Source organism: Lithobates pipiens, unplaced genomic scaffold, assembly GCF_037356315.1.
Source record: "Lithobates pipiens isolate NorthernLeopardFrog02 unplaced genomic scaffold, aLitPip1_a1.2 Scaffold_19, whole genome shotgun sequence".
Lineage (NCBI taxonomy): Eukaryota > Metazoa > Chordata > Amphibia > Anura > Ranidae > Lithobates > Lithobates pipiens.
In genome coordinates, this window is record NW_027507764.1 from 174714594 (window position 1) to 174732530 (window position 17937).

Consider the following 17937-nt stretch of genomic DNA (forward strand, 5'->3'; position numbering starts at 1 on the left):
CTATAGCCGCTACCAGTAAACCCTGTGTTCTCCCAGCGGATCTCCCTCAAGAGAACACAATAGCTCCTTGGGAGGGTTTCCCCCGAATTGATTTTCTTTCCTGCAAAACATGGTAACAGGAAAGAAAATGTCTCTGTCCATAGCTGGCTTAAGTTCACCTTTTCAACATGTTACATGTTACACCCATATTTACAGTGTGACATGTAGCATGTTCAAAGAGATGCCCCCCCCCTCCCTGTGACAGCGGGCAGGGGGCTCCTCCCTCCCGTAGCCACTGTCACATTTAAAAAAAGGCCCGACAGGAATCTGTGAATGATTAAACTACAAGTCCTGTCTTCCACCGCAGCAGATGGCTAGTAGTTCTCAATGGACTGTAAGAGCGCTTATGAGAGCTCTTGAAGACTACTGAGACTTCCTCTAGGTTTCAAACAGAAAGTCCATGCAGAGGTACTGGTAAGAAAGCTGAAGCCGACATTCCACTAGTGATCCACTGATCAGGAGTGCAATTCTTTGCAGGCTACTGTGGAAAAAAATACAGGCTGATTGATAACGTTGTCCTTTAAATTAATGCCAATAGATTACCAGCAGATGGCGCTAATAGAATAATGGTTTGCTAATAGTAAATCTGATGACACATTTTTAGGTCCATTGTGAAAACAGAATGCTGTTTGTCTTTTTTTATTTGTTATCAAATGAAGTTTGGGTGCATCAGTGACTGAATCCTTAAGGACTTCTTTCATGTTAAGCAGTGTTTGCATTCATGCTGTTTGCATCTATACTGATAAATAAATATAGTGTAATTTTAGAACAAAAATACAGCTCGTTATACTTAATTCCTTACTTTGTATAGATCAGCTTACTTTAAAAAATTAGGAAGAGCTTGGCTGCATGTGGGATGAATAACAAATAACAACTGCTACAAGAAGTGTCATATATTTGTAGATGCTAAAGCTGTTAGTAAGCAATGTGTCTCTTTTTTTGTTATTAGACTATAGTGTCAGATTGCTCTTTTGTGGCCTCCCTTGCCATCAGCGCTGCTTATGAAAGACGATATAACAAGAAGCTCATAACAAGGTATGCATTATTGTGTCACAAAAGTTTTGAGGCACATAAATACTATTGTTATAATGTAAGTGGAACTGCCGTGTATATATGAGATCTAGGAATCTATTTCTACAAGTCTAAAATCAACAATATTTTTCTTTCCTCTAATTGCACCATGTTAAATATGCCCTCCATACATGGAGGATATAAAGATGACTCTTTCCCACCTGGTTATATCATCAGATGCCCTGTACACACGATCAGAATTTTGGTCGGAAAAAGCTCTGATGGTTTTCCTGACGGAATTCCGATGGGATTTCACTCAAGCTGTCTTGCATACACACGGTCATACCAAATTCCAACCGTGAAGAGCGCGGTGACGTACAACACGTACAACGGGACTAGAAAAAGGAAGTTCAATGGCTTCCGTCTCGTAGTTGAATCTGAGCATGCGTTGGAATTGCATACACACGATCGGAATTTCCGAAACTTTTATCTGTCGGAAAAATTGAGAACTTGTTCTCAATCCTTTGCTGGCAGAAATTAGGCCAGCAAAATTCAAATGGAGCATACACACGGTCGTATTTTGCGACGAAAAGTTCTCATCGGTCTTTTGCTGGCCGAAATTTGGGCCGTGTGTACGCAGTGGAATAAGGTGCAAACCTTATGGGTAGAGCTCCAAAGGGATGAAGCAAAGGGGAAAATAATACTGGTAATATGCTATAGCCCCCCTAACCTGAGGGAGGAAGGGGAGACAGACCTATCACAAATTGGATTAGCAGCAAGGATGGGAATTGTTATCATAATGGTGGATTTTAATTATCCAGACATAGACTGGGCGGAGGGAACCACACATTCATCGAAGGCTCGCCAGTTCCTAAATGTTTTGCATGACAATTTTATGGGTCAGATGGTAGATGCACCAACTAGAAATAAAGCGTTACTGGATCTACTGATTACCAACAATACAGACCTGATCATGATGGAAATACGGGGAAATTTAGGTAACAGCGATCATAGGTCAATTAGCTTTAGTATAAATGACACAAATAGGAAACATAAGGCGAATACAAAGACACTGAATTTCAAAAGGCCCAACTTCCCTAAACTACGAACCTTGCTACAAGGCATAAATTGAGATAAAATCATAGGATCAAAGAGCAGGAAGGAGAGATGGGTTTGCTTTAAAGGCATATTAAATAAGGGCATTAGCCAATGCATCCCATTGGGTAATAAATTTAAAAGAGCGAACAAAAGTCCTGGATGGCTTCACTCCAATGTAAAAATGCATATAAAAGCAAAAGAGAAGGCCTTCAAAAAATACAAGGTTGAGGGGTCATCATTAGCATTCAGTCTTTATAAAGAATGCAACAAGTAATGTAAGGGTGCAATAAGGATGACTAAGATAGAACACAAAAGACACATGACAGAGGAGAGCAAAAAAAAAGAAATTCTTTAAGTTTGTAAACAGTAAAAAAGGGAGGACAGACCATATTGGCCCCATAAAGAATGAGGAAGGACATCTAGTTACAAAGGATGAGGAGATGGTGAAGGTATTGCATTTATTCTTCTCCTCAGTCTTCACAGGGGAATCGGGGGGCTTCAGTAACCAAAACTGCAGTGTTTATCCTCATGACACATCACAGGAAGCACCTCCATGGTTAACAGAGGGCAGAATTAAAATTAGACTTGGGAAACGTAGCATTATTAAATTACCGGGAACAGATAGGCTTGCACCTTAGAGTACTTAGGGAACTCAGTCAAGTAATTGCCAGACCATTGTTCCTAATTTTTACTGACTGGAATGGTACCATCTGATTTGGATAAAAGCCAATGTAGCACCAATATTTAAAAAGGGCCAAAAATACATCCCTGGGAATTACAGAACACTTGGCATAACATCAATAGTATGTAAACTTGGAGGGGGTGATGAGGTACTATATACAAGATTTTAGTAATGAGAACTGTATCATTAGCAGTAATCAGCATGGATTCATGAAGAATTGTTCTTGCCAAACCAATCTATTAACCTTCTATGAGGAGGTGAGCTGCCACCTAAATAAAGGAAGGCCCCGTAGACGTGGTGTATCTGGATTTCGCAAAAGCATTTGACACATTTACCCATAAACGTTTACTGTACAAAATAAGGTCCATTGTACATGGATTGAAAACTGGCTACAAGGGCGAGTTCAGAGGGTGGCGATAAATGGGGAGTACTCAGAATGGTCAGGGGTGGGTAGTGGGGTCCCCCAGGGTTCTGTGCTGGGACCAATCCTGTTTAATATGTTCATAAACGACCTGGAGAATCGGATAAACAGTTCAATCTCTGTATTTGCGGACAATGCTAAGCAGGGCAATAACGTCTCCGCAGGATGTGGAAACCTTGCAAAAAGATCTCAACAAATTAATGGGATGGGCAACTACATGGCAAATGAGGTTCAATGTAGAAAAATGTAAAATAATGCATTTGGGTGGCAAAAATATGAATGCAATCTATACACTGGGAGGGAGAACCTCTGGGGGAATCTAGGATGGAAATGGACCTGGGGGTCCTAGTAGATGATAGGCTCAGCAATAGCATGCAATGCCAAGCTGCTGCTAACAAAGCAAACAGAATATTGGCACGCATTAAAAAGGGGATTCATTCTAGAGAGAAAATTATAATTTTCCCGCTCTACGAGACTCTGTTCCAGCTGCACCTAAAGTATGCTGTCCAGTTCTGGGCACCAGTCCTCAGGAAGGATGTACTGGAAATGGAGCGAGTACAAAGAAGGGCAAAGCTAATAAAGGGTCTGGAGGATATTAGTTATGAGGAAAGGTTGCGAGCACTGAATTTATTTTCTCTGTAGAAGACACGCTTGAGAGGGGATATGATTTCAATTTACAAATACCATACTTGTGACCCCCACAATAGGGATAAAACTTTTTTGCGGAAGGAAGTTTAACAAGACTCGTGGCCACTCATTAAAGTTAGAAGAAAAGAGGTTTAACCTTAAACTACGTAGAGGATGCCTTACTGTAAGAGCGACAATAATGTGGAATTCCCTTCCACAGGTGGTGGTCTCAGCGAGGGGTATCGATAGTTACAAGAAACTATTAGATAAGCACCTAACGACCACAACATGCAGAGATATACAATGTAATACTGACATATAATCACACACATAGGTTGGACTTGATGGACTTTTTTCAACCTCGGCTACTATGTAACATTGTCCGTTGCTTAGCCTCTGTAGGACAAAGTTTCCAAATGCTGATTCCCCTTCTATATTTGTCTCTGCACCTCATCCCAGGTAAGTGTATACAAAGGCTAAGGCTTCTATTAAAAGCCCATTGCAGAAAAAAAAGGGACTTTTGTTGTGCATATATTTACGTATGAGACAATCAGAAAATTTGCAAACAATACATTTTCCTAAAATGTAATATACATGATTTATATATTAATATATGAATATGTTATATTCAATTCTCATCATTAAGCTTTTTGTTCTCAGGAAAATGTATGAGTTTAAGAAAAATGTTTTTAAATGCTGTGATCCGCTCATGTGTAAATATATGCACCTCAAAAGTCCCTATTTTGTTTTCTGCGATGGACATGTAGTATACAGTAGGCCTTAGCCTTTGTATACTCTATAGGACAAAGGCAGCCTATATCTCTAGACCTAACATGATCTATGCTTATGTAATAGTTTTATGCAAAACTTGCATTGAGCTCCAGACCGAGGGCGATTGATAGTTATTTTGTATTTCTTCCATTTGCAAATAATTGCTCCTACAGTTGTCTCCTTCTCACCAAGCTTCTTGCTGATGGTCTTGTAGCCCATTCCAGCCTTGTGTAGGTTGTGCAAGTCTACAATCTTGTCCTTGACGTTCTTTGACAGCTCTTTGGTCTTGCCTATAACGGTGAGGTTTGAATGGAAGAAGCAGATTCTGTGGACAGATGTCTTTTATACACTTAACGAGTTGTCGTTAAGAGCACCTTCTTAAATTGATGGGACTAATATGTGTACCACAAGAGCACACGCGATAGCCAGTCTGTGGTAGCCAGAATTATTGTTGATTTGTTGGTAGCGGATCAAATATTTATTTTACTCACTGAGCTGCAACTCATTTTATAACATTTGTATCGTGTTTTTTTGGGGGGGATATTTTTGGTTGATATTCTGTCTCTATCATTTAAAAAATACATCTGATAACAATTATAGATCTTTCCTTTCATTGTAAGTGGGCAAACAGGGAAAAGGAAAACACAAGTGTTTAGGTAGAAATCAATGTTGAAATTGAAGATATATTCGACCTCTGTAAACTGAACTAGTTCCACGTTACTGCGCTTCTTGGATGTATTTGTGATCACATACCTTATCTCACCTATTTATATCCTCACTGATGTAAGTGTTCTACCTTTTTAAAATAAAACCCTTAGTTGATGGTTTTACACTATGTGGTGGCCTTTTTCTTTTATGAATGGTGGAGTCCATTTTCTAATATATACACACAATATGGATTAGTGCTGCACATAATATTCCCTTTATCCACTCAATTTGTCTGATTGTAGTGTTTGCAGCTTTTCCTAATCTGTTGAGTAGCGCAGTGCACATTTTGAAATTTAGATAGAGTGACCGGATAAGTTTTATTTTTCCCTAACCTGCTGGGAAATACTTTATCATAAAGGAAGTTTGTTCACAGATATGGCAGTGTTTTGGTTGCAAACTGAATTTAATTGGGTACCAGATTGAGTTCAGGTCCCTCCCACTGATGTTCCTCTCGCAGCCGTTCTCTTGTGTCTCAGCTCGCGTGTTCCTTTTAGGTATTGCACACTTCCCTCTTCAATGATCTTTAGTCCTTGTTCACTGTAATTCCCCCATGAGATATAGTCCAGCCTGTGTGTAATATACAAGCTCAGGCCAATTCAGCGCTACTTTTGATTTGTTTTTCTGTATTAGTGACAGGTTATATGAAGTCACTGCATTTAGTGATCAGTCATATATATGGAGCAAGGAAATTTTTTCACCTGTCTCAACGCTGATACATTTATTAAACCTTTTATCTCTCATCATTGGTTCCCTTTTTATGCCCTTTTACTCTGAATTACTATCATACTTGGCCCAGTTAGTTTTCCTGTCTTTTATTTCTGATACAAACTGAGCACTTTCACTTAAAAAAAAAAATGTAAAGGTGAACTAGCACCGGACACATCTCTGATTAACCCCAAATAAAGTTCAGCTGTTCTAGTAGGTCTCTCCTGACATTTTCTTAGTCACATCCTACAGCAAAAGCCATGGTCCGTAGAGCGCTTCCAAAGCGTCAGAGGGATCTAACTGTTATAAGTCAGGAGAAGGGCACAAAACAATTTCCAAGGCATTAGATATACCATGGAACACAGTGAAGACAGTAATCATCAAGTGGAGAGAATATGGCACAACAGTGACATTACCAAGAACTGGACGTCCCTCCAAAATTGTTGAAAAGACAAGAAGAAAACTGGTCAGAGAGGTTTCCAAGAGGCCTACAGCAACATTAAAAGAGCTGCAGGAATATTAGGCAAGTACTGGCTGTGTGGTACATGTCCCAACAATCTCCCATATTCTTCATATGTCTGGGTTATGAGGTAGAGTGGCAAGATGGAAGGAAAACATCGAAGCCCAGCTACATTTTGCAAAAACGCATCTGAAGTCTCCCAAAAGCATGTGGGAAAATGTGTTATGGTCTGGTGAAACCAAGCTTGAACTTTTTTGGTCATAATTCCAAAAAGATACTGTATGTTTGGTGCAAAAACAACACTGCACATGATCAAAAGAACACCTAACCCACAGTAAAGCATGGCGTTGGCAGCATCATGCTTTGGGGCTGTCTTTCTTCAGCTGGAACAGGAGGCTTAGTCAAGGTAGAGGGAATTATGAACCGTGCCAAATACCAGTGAATATTGGTACAAAACGTTTAGGTTTCTGCTAGCAAGCTGAACATGAAGCGAAACGTCATCTTTCAACATGAAAACGACCCAAAGCATACAGCCAAATCAGCAAAGGAATGGCTTCACCAGAAGATTCAAGTTTTGGAATGGCCCAGCCAGAGCCCAGACCTGAATCCAATTGAAAATCTGTGGGGTGATCTGAAGAGGGCTGTGCACAGGAGATGCCCTCGCATTATGACAGATTTGGAGTGTGTTTGCAAAGAATAGTGGACCAATATTTTTAAGTCAAGATGTGCCATGCTGATACAATCTTAACCAAAAAGACTGAGTGCTGTAATAAAATAAAAAGGTGCTTCAACAAAGTTTTAGTTGGGTGTGCACACTTATGCAACCATATTATTTTATTTTTGTATTTTTACTTCCCTCCACCTAAAAGATTTCAGTTTGCTGTTCAACTGAGTTGTACAGTTTATAAGTCACATTAAAGGTGGAAAAAGTTTTGCAATGATTTATCTTTGTCTCGTTTTTTTTTTTTTTTTTTTTTTTTTTTACATCACATAAACCTGACATTTTAACAGGGGTGTGTAGACTTTCTATATCCACTGTTTATAGTGCAAATTTAAAAAAACCTGAAAATTACCACTTACATTTCACTTGCTCTCTTCTGAAAACTCCAAAATTGAAAACTCCCACTTTGCTTTCTTCTTCAGTGTTAAGAAGGAAAGTGCGGATTTATGTTTTACCATAATTAACTCTACCTGTACTGTGTTGGCAATAGGGGAGTAGTCAGGTTTATCAGTGTCACTCTTTCTATAGACAGAGCACATAACCCTACATTGGTATGCACTACCGTTATCTCTTAAATGTTTTAAAAGCAACAAATTGCTTTGTAAATGTAAAGAAAAAAGTTTGCAAAGAGAGAAATGCATAGCAGAGGAGAGTAAAAAAAAAACCAAGGAATTTTTTAGATATTAAGGTATGATTACTAAAGTGCTGATATGAATAAAACAAATTGAAATTAATTATGTCTACCATATTTATTGGCGCATAACACTCACTTTCCCCCCCTGAAAATGTGGCGGCAAATCACGGGTGCATGTTATACGCCGATAGTGTAACAAGGAGGGGGGCGAGCGCCGTCGGAATTCACCGAGCCATCATCTCCTGTATAATCGTGTCTTACTCGGCTCTGATGTCACACACCTTCGCCATCGGCATTGGACCAGTGTTCTGTAAATCACAGGAGCTGGTCCAATGCCGATGGCGGAGGTGGGACTGTGTATGTGACTACCGACTGAGAGCCGAGTAAACAGGAGATGAAGGCTCTGTGATTTCCTGCATGAAAGATGGTGAGGCTGCAGATGGGCATCAGGCTGCATTGATGGGAGATGGGCTTATATCAGGCTGCAGATGGGCTTATATCAGGCTGCAGATGGGCTTATATCAGGCTGCAGATGGGCGCAGATCAGGCTTCATTAAGGCTGCAGCTTTCCCACTCTAGAAGACTCTGGTCCGGCTGCACCTAGAGTATGCTGTCCAGTCCTCAGGAAGGATGTACAGAAAATGTAGCGAGTTTTCTCTGGAGAAGACACGCGAGAGGGGATATGATTTCAATATACAAATACTATACTGGTGACCCCACAATAGGGATAAAACTTTTTCACGGAAGAAAGTTTAACAAGATTTGTGGCCACTCATTAAAATTAGAAGAAAATAAGTTTTAACCTTAAACTATGTAGAGGGTTCTTTACTGTAAGAGTGGCAAGGATGTGGAATTCCCTTCCACAGGCAGTGGTCTCAGTGGGGGGCATCAATAGTTTCAAAAAACTATTAGTTAAGCACCTGAACGACCGCAACATCCAGGGATATACAATGTAATACTGACATATAATCGCAAACATAGGTTGGACTCGATGGACTTGTGTCTTTTTTCGACCTCACCTACTATGTAAGATGGGCACATATTAGGCTGCATGGAGGCTGCAGATGGGCACAGATCAGGCTGCATTCAGGCTGCAGATGGGCACATCAGGCTGCATTCAGGCTGCAGATGGGCACAGATCAGGCTGTAGATGGAAACCGATCAGGCTGCATTGAGGCTGCAGATGGGCACATCAGGCTGCATTGAGGCTGCAGATGGCCACAGTTCAGGCTGCATTAAGGCTGCAGATGGGCACATCAGGCTGCATTGAGCACAGATCAGGCTGCAGATGGGAACAGATCAGGCTGCATTGAGGCTGTAGATGGGCACAGACCAATATTTTGCTTCAAAGTGGTTTATTTTGAAACTTCCCTCCTAAATTGAAGGTGCGTGTTATACGCTGATAAATACGGTAATTATATAAATGAAAAACAGCGGCAGCTATTTAAAATATGTTCTGGTACCATATAAACAAAAGCATAAAACCAAACAATAGTGCACTAGATTCCAAATAAATAGTTCATGGTAAACTCCAGTGAATAAGTGACAAAAATTGTGATCTTAAAAATCATATAAAAAAGTCCACATGCACAATAGAAATTATGTGAAAATCTTGAATGCTGAGAAGTGGTGAATGAAATCAATCCGTGCTCAGTGACAGTCTCTTCAGGGAATATGTACTGACAATTAATCACCACCACCTCAGTGTGCAATGCCGGCTCACCTCAAATGAAGACCCCCCTTGGGTCTATTGGCACTTTCCACACAAGGATCAGCTCGATCGTACAAGGATTTCAGCTAATGGCTCCGGGTTACCAGGACTTTTCCACAAATAATTACTTTCTCCAAGTTCAATTTCTCAAAGAAAATAAGACACCATCACGCAAGATTGCTTAAAAATACTTGCTTTTAATTAATAACATAATATGCACTTACATTTGCGCATAATATGCAACTATTGTTGGTTGTTTTTTTTTGTTGTTTTTTTTTGTTAGCATTTCACTTTTCTTTGCATTATATCTAGTTGTATTATTTTACCCTATGTTCCATTTTTTTATAAATCCAGGCAGAGTGTTTTAGGATGCAACACTATGTTGTATAACAACCACACAAATGCAGCATCACCAAAGTGTGCATGTCGGTGTGTTTAAAGATCCCAGTAACAGCCATATGACATGGTAATAACAATATCAAGTAGTCAGGGAGTGCAGAGTTCTGAAGGTGCCCATCCTCAGGTCTGGCTGATGATCATCTAATGTCCATGGACACCTAAGGAGAGGAATAATGAGATCAAACTGTTGACTAGTATTTATGATTATGTACATACCCCTCAATCATTGTAGTAGTATGGACATATACATATCTAGATCTGAGAGATCTTGTACAAAAGAGATAGTTCAATCAGCAATACACATTCATTTATAGGGTTACATAATATATACAAATTACACACCAGACAGTATGTACATCACAATATACAGTGTAGGTCCCCTGGCTTACATGATATTTACAAATTACTCACAGAATCGTATTTACAATACAATATAAGGTGCAAGTTCAGAGTTGGGTTACCTGTTAACTTCAGGTCAGCCCATGGTGACTGCCGTGTGCTCCCACACCAGTGTGTCTTGGCTTGCTCACAAAGCATTATATCCCCCCCCCCTACTTTCTGTAGTGTGGCTAATACATTCTCCCTAATTGGTCACTGTACCTAGTCAATGTATATTGGGAACAGCCTGATTGGATGAGTCAACGAAAGCTGTTGTTTACTTCCCAGGTGAGATGTTATCAGGGAAAACAAAAGGCCAAGCTTTGAAGTTGAACCAATTACAGTAACACCAACCCAACACTCAATACTTTACATATATATTTAAATCTAATGGAAATATATTTCTAATTACAATATTGTACAGGTATTAATGGAGATTTCACATAAACTCATAAGGCTACAGATGGCCCCTTGTGGCCAGTTGAGAATATGAGACTCGGCCACACATAGAATAATGGTTTATGTGCAATCTTCTTTAATATTTTGAACGTTTGGCTTTGCCCTCTGAAATGAAATAAAACTCTTTGAGAAGAAAAAAAAAAAACTTTTAAAATCCCCATCTCTACAGTTCACATTTCTGGATCCCAGTATCGGTAGTCCTCACTTGTTCTGAATGTAATAAGTCCATAATAAAAATCATAGGATACAAAATACAATAAAAAAAACAAGAGGGATAAAAAAAAAAACATGAGGATCCTTGTTCTCAACCGTCCAATAATGTTAGTGCGAAAGTCAATAATGTCAATCTGGTCATGTTGCCCTTGCTTCTGGGACAGCCTTCCATGGTGATTCCCGTTGGATACCGCGTACAGTAATGGCCTTTGGATCAGCTTTCCCGGCTAAGATTATACTTTGTTAATGTGGACAGAGGTAGAGAAAGAACACCACAAGTACATTTGAGACACATGCATTCAAATTAATGCTTGTCTGGTAAGTCTGAGCAGTTAGGACCTTTTATTAGAATTACCATAGATATACTGCGACATATTAATAAGACCCCTTTCTCAATGACGTGTAACAATTTGGTTACGCCCTTCAGCCAGGTGTCTGATTTCCACCCCCCATCTTTCTTCCTCCATGGTCATATGCCTGCAAGTAACTTCTGCCGTATACCACTGTGTGTCTGTGTATGACCCTTCAAGTGTGCAGGGGGTTCTTGTTGCCATCGCAACTCACCACTAACTCCTGTTACTGAAGCTATGTTCAGTGCTGGTCCCAAACCTTGGGCACCGTCCTTGGCTACCATGTGTAGCTACTGCACGAGCCCTGCCTTTAGCAGGCTACGGAAGAGGTCATCACTTTAAGAGTTCTCATTGCAGATTAGGCAGTGTCGCCTACGCAGACAAACATGACTGGATTTCAGAATACAGATAGGTGTGATGTCACCAGTCACTAGTGGCTTCTGGAAAAATCTAAATAAAATACTCTTAAGTACAAATGTACTATACTCCCTGCTATTTGCCAATCACTATGAGTCTCACCAGTCCCAGTATATCTATATGATATTGACGCAATGCTCTTTGAACTTATTATGGCACAAAAAGAAAGAAATGAAAAAGAAAAATATATATCAATGACCACATCTGATGACTGCCCAACATTAGAACTGTAGAGAGGATTGTATGTCACATATACACAGAAAATAGTCACATGGCTGTTGCTAAAGCCTTATGTTACTATTGTCATGATAATAGCTACAATGACCTAAAATTATATAAAACAATTATCCAATGTCATAAGAGAAAAACAAAAACTGTTGGATACTCGACCCATCCCCAAAATGCTAAAGGGAAGCTTTTAATATTCTATATCAACATTTGTAATTGCTTTAAATGTTCTCCATATAATGTTCCCCATACTCCCCTCTTTTTTTTTTTTTATTTCACCATAGGCAAGCCAAACTGAAGAATCACCAAAAAAATTAAAATAAGGTGATATAGGCAGTAAAGAAAAAAAAAAAAATAGTTTTCTTTAAGAGAAAAAGTTGAAGGAGAAAAAAAACAATAAAGAAAAAAACTATTCAGATTGAATGCTGCCTCAACCTTTAATTTGTTAAAGAGCCTTGAATCTGTAATTGTGTTAAACAAAATGATTGAATCTGCTTTCAAACATTGCGCAACACCCTCTCTCGGTGGTGATTAACATATTAATTGACTCTTAGTGCAAAACAATTTGCAAGTCAAGCAGGCCACAAAAATTTGTATTAGAGAGAGCAGGACCTCTGTTTATTGAAACAGACCGCCCTAAAGAAGTTAGAATTTAGTAAGGCCTGACTGTAATTAATTCCATTCAAGGCTTCTCCTTAAAACCAACATAAAATTGTTTTAAGGTCCTCATCTGTGTTTCACAATACTTTGCCCCATCTGCGTCCGATCATCCATCCTTGTTTGGGCAATTACCCTAAAATACAAAACTTAAAAATCATTAATAACACCTCACTGTACCTCTCTGAGAGGTTCATAATGGTCTACAATAGTAGTGGATGCTTGGAACAGACTTCCAGCCAAGGTAATGGGTCCATTAACCGTAAGTACAGTCAATAATGTCCAGGACCCACCCCCATATCTATACTCGGACAGACCAAAAATTATGGAAAAACTGGGAGGGTTTGTAAATACTTAAATTCTAAACGACAACATGTAGATCTATAACCTTCACACATATTAGCATCACATGAGTTAATTTGGAAGGAAAAACAAAACAAAACACAAGACCTACTGAATCCATAAGATGCCACAAGGTGCAAAGTAATGTATCGTGGTAGTTTCCGAGTGTCAGAGTGAAAGAACCTTCACTCTAAACCACAGGAAAGGAGAAAACCAAGATCTACACAACATCCCTACAGTTCCTCATAGTTATAGGGATTGAAATTTCATATTTTTGCACAGGTTATTTATTCGCAAGTACATTTAAACTTGTAAAAAAAAAATTATAAATTTAAACTGGTACCAGTATTGAGCTCATTTCCAATGAAAAAAAAAATTATAAACAGTACAACGCATGCGCATTAGTGTGATCACACTTATTTATGGCCATAAAGCAATGTTAAGTACAAAAAAGAAAAATATCTTTGTTTACACATGGACAGTTCATACCCATGCATTCCATCACTCAAACATACACATTCATTTCGATTGCATCCCATACATCCTGGATAGCACCTTGGTAATTGCAAATTAATTGTTATGTGTTTCTGCAAACGGGAGAGAGAGAAAAAAAAAAAAACAACAACCAAGAACAAAAAATAAAAATAAACTGAAGCAAGAGTAAGATTCTGTACTAAGCAACACTTGTACCCTATACCTTTGAATATTTATGGCAGTCTTCTGATCCTTTGGGGAAGATAAACACCTATATTACAAATAACCATGTTTGAATACCTAGCCTAATATACATTACCTTAGGTGTATGTATTTATGTATATACATCTATATTGATACACCTGCTTAACATGTAACTACTTTTTCATGAGCTCCCTGCACCTGGAAAATATAACTTATACAAAAGTTATTACCCTTTTCCCTTTCGTTGGCACAAAGAAAGCAAACACTACCACATTGTTACATTTACATATTTACATTGTTATATGTTCACTGACATCCGCACTTGGATCTGGTGAAAATAAATTACTCAGATCATAGACATCTGAATGACACATTAGATCTGGTACTTCTTTCACTGTTTCTACATTGCTTATATTTAAGTTTTGTTCCCCGTAAGGGGAAGTCCTAGCAGATAATATAGATAGATTGGGCCTCCCTCCTGTATTTTCTGTTTGAATGGAATAGACGGTTTTCTGTGGGGTCTTAACAATTTGATCAAAAGATTGTTTTATTTCTTTTAGTTCTTTATTACACTGTACCACATCTGCATGGCATGCTTCATATTTTTCCTTAAGAACATGTTGTGATGTTTCCATTATTTTATTGGTATTTTCCCAATTATGAATATGTGCCTTCAGTAGCTTAATCTCATTTTCAAGAGACGTAATTGTGGTTATTAACTTAAGTTCTTTCAGAAATGATCTCCTGTGCTGTAATCTGAGATCGCTTTCCATGGTATTTACATTCAAAGGGGAGCATGAGGCTATTTGCCTTTGACTAGTAACTGTGGAGCCATGCCTATAGATCTTATCTTTGGAGGCATTGTAATTGTAATGATGTCTCTTTCTGTTTGAAAAGGTGGCCAATTCTCCTGTAGTGTGGCTTGCTAAATAGGTATTTTTGTTTGTAGGCTGGTGATAAATCTTTGATTTCACAGAATTAGACCTTCTGGCTACATGAAAATAATTGTGCATACAATCCATGATACTTTGATATGAATCTTTAAGAGGATTTATAAAAAATCCACATTGACTTTTAAATTTTGGATGGGCATTAGATATTAGGAGGGTTTTGTACTCTGGGTCCTCTCTGTTTACATTTCTCCGTTTGCCTACATAGTAAGCTGACCATAGCCTGTTTGCATAAAGAAGTGGATTCTCATTATTTTCCTGTTTTGTTCTAAACGCTGCTATTAAGCCTAGGTCAAAGGGATATAATATTTTTAGCAGTTCATCTACAGTTTCATTGTAATCTGCTCTTCCTTCTTTAACATGGTCTGGTAAGGAAGACCATGTGTCTAATTTAACTGTTAATAGTAAAACTTTAACCTGATCTCTGGAGTTGGCAACTCCCAGCAATTTACATCGTTGCAAGACATTATCTGCATGAAATGTTATGTGCACTCCTGGCAATAGTTTGCCAATATTGTTAGCTACAAGTAGCACATTTTCTAAAGACTGTCTGTCCTCCCTATCCATCTTTTGTGCTGTACTCTCAATTCCTGTTACATGCACTTCATCCACTGCAGGAATCATCTTTCAAACCTTTTTTTTTTTTAAATAGACTGAATCTTCATGCATATAAACATTGGGCAACAGCTCTTTTCATCTCCTTCTAATGTATCTGGACTCTTCATGTACAAATTCTATAATATATTTAGCTTTTAGCATAAATGATGTGTTCCTTAGTATACTAACAGTAGGCTTCCTAATGATTACACACTGTACAACATAGCTATTTTTTTATAGCCCATTTCTATATTGAGCACCTAGATCACCCAATGTTACTTTTTAGCATTCAGATGAAAAACCCTTTCATAGTGTGCCTTTTGTAGATATTGCAACCCCTTGAGATATTGCTGAAAGAGACCACCAATTTTTCCTGTCCCTTCGTCGGTCGCCATTTGTTGACTAGTATTTATGATTATGTACATACCCCTCAATCATTGTAGTAGTATGGACATATACATATCTAGATCTGAGAGATCTTGTACAAAAGAGATAGAAGGTTACATAATATATACAAATTACACACCAGACAGTATGTACATCACAATATACAGTGTAGGTCCCCTGGCTTACATGATATTTACAAATTACTCACAGAATCGTATTTACAATACAATATAAGGTGCAAGTTCAGAGTTAGGTTACCTGTTAACTTCAGGTCAGCCCATGGTGACTGCCGTGTGCTCCCACACCAGTGTGTCTTGGCTTGCTCACAAAGCATTATATCCCCCCCCCCTACTTTCTGTAGTGTGGCTAATACATTCTCCCTAATTGGTCACTGTACCTAGTCAATGTATATTGGGAACAGCCTGATTGGATGAGTCAACGAAAGCTGTTGTTTACTTCCCAGGTGAGATGTTATCAGGGAAAACAAAAGGCCAAGCTTTGAAGTTGAACCAATTACAGTAACACCAACCCAACACTCAATACTTTACATATATATTTAAATCTAATGGAAATATATTTCTAATTACAATATTGTACAGGTATTAATGGAGATTTCACATAAACTCATAAGGCTACAAAACTAATCCAGTAAAACCTTGGTTTGAGAGCGTTTTGCAAGACCAGCAACATTTTTTAAAATTTAAACTTGATATGCAAGTAGCGTCATGTCACAACTGAGTATAAACAGAACAGAAGTGCCTCTAAGTGTTGCAATGATGTTGCTAAATGTTGTACCTTCATTAAATGTAAGTCACATGGTTCATGATTAAAAGAGGCACACCTAATTATGCAGGCATCCGAGGTAAAGCTGTCCACATAGACCAACCTTCTCGCCACCATCAATCTCATCCCTTCCATGCTGCGCTCCATGAGAGTTTCAAGCCTTGGTTTCAAATTGTTCTATTGCAGGGTAGTCTTTCTGGTCACGATTGCAGACTGACAGCAGTAAGAGCCTGCGGTGCGGAGGACTGTCTATCTATGTGGACAGCTTTACTCCAGGTTCTTGCATACTTAGATGTGCCTCTTTTAATCATCAACCATGTGAGTTGATAAAGGTTGTACCTTCATTAAATGTAACCATATTGCTACACTTGAAAGGCGCCTCTCTTCTCTTTTATACTCTGTAGCTCCTTATGGATCTTGCTTCTTGTGAAGGCTGCCATTTGTGGATGGACATTTTATGGTTACACAACCTGGTCACATTGCTATAATCTTTTTCCATGGACTATAAACTGAAGGACTTATGAATAAATGGTTGTGGAACAAATTATCTGAGTTTCCATTTACTTCTTATGGGGAAATTTGCTTTGATTTACAAGTGCTTTGGATTACAAGCATGTTTCCAGAGCAAATTATGCTCGCAATCCAAGGTTTTTTCTACAGGGTGCCACTAAGAAATAATGCTGACCTTACTGATGTGCACCTTTAACCAGTTTTCAGTTATACTCCTGTTAACCCCGCCTTGGCATATCCCCTAATTTGTTACAAATACTAAAGCATGTTCATATCTATTAAATAACTGACAGCTGTGTTACTAGTTTTTATATATGTATATTCTATCCTGGGATTATTATTTTTTTGCTTGTTTTAGATGCTTAAATATTGGTGAAAAAAAGAAGCAAATCATACTGATTTTTTTTTTCATAATTTCTCTATCACTTAGCATAATCTATCCACAAAATAAAAAAGGGGAGCCAGAGTATAATCCATGTGGAAAATATATGGTGAAGCTGCACATCAATGGTGTACCTAGAAAGGTAAGCATTGTCCTGTTTTTTTTCATAGGGTATGGAGAATAATCACTGGTAATATTCTTATGCTCTCAGTGTGCACTTTTATAAATAACTGGGTACAAGGCATGGCTGTTTTCGAAGCCTATACATCTCTTTAGCAAGCTTGAAGTGTCTTATTGATTTTCTATCTTCAACTAAAAAAATCATTCTTTTTTTTTTTTCTAATAGAGTTGTTTTACTCCCACTTTCTATATAAATGAATCTATGCCAGTGGCGTAACTAGAACCTTCAGGGCCCTATTGCAAGAAGCCACGAAGGGCCCCCTTAACCCCTTCCCTTTAACCACTTAAGCCCCGAACCAATTTGCAGCCAAAGAACCAGGCCCCTTTTTTGCGATTCGGCACTGCGTCACTTTTAACTAACAATTGTGTGGTCGTGCGACGTGGCTCCCAAACAAAATTGGCGTTCTTTTTTTCCCACAAATAGAGCTTTCTTTTGGTG

At 38.6% G+C, this 17937-nt stretch overlaps 1 protein-coding gene across 1 annotated transcript in view; it reads left to right on the forward strand.

The window, feature by feature from the left end:
* CAPN7 (calpain 7) overlaps positions 1 to 17937 on the forward strand; it is a 134415-nt gene that overhangs the window by 87790 nt on the left and 28688 nt on the right. The window contains exons 8-9 of the mRNA XM_077491488.1: positions 989 to 1074; positions 17367 to 17460. Of these exons, the coding sequence (XP_077347614.1) occupies positions 989 to 1074; positions 17367 to 17460 (180 nt within the window). The remainder of the gene's footprint in view (positions 1 to 988; positions 1075 to 17366; positions 17461 to 17937) is intronic.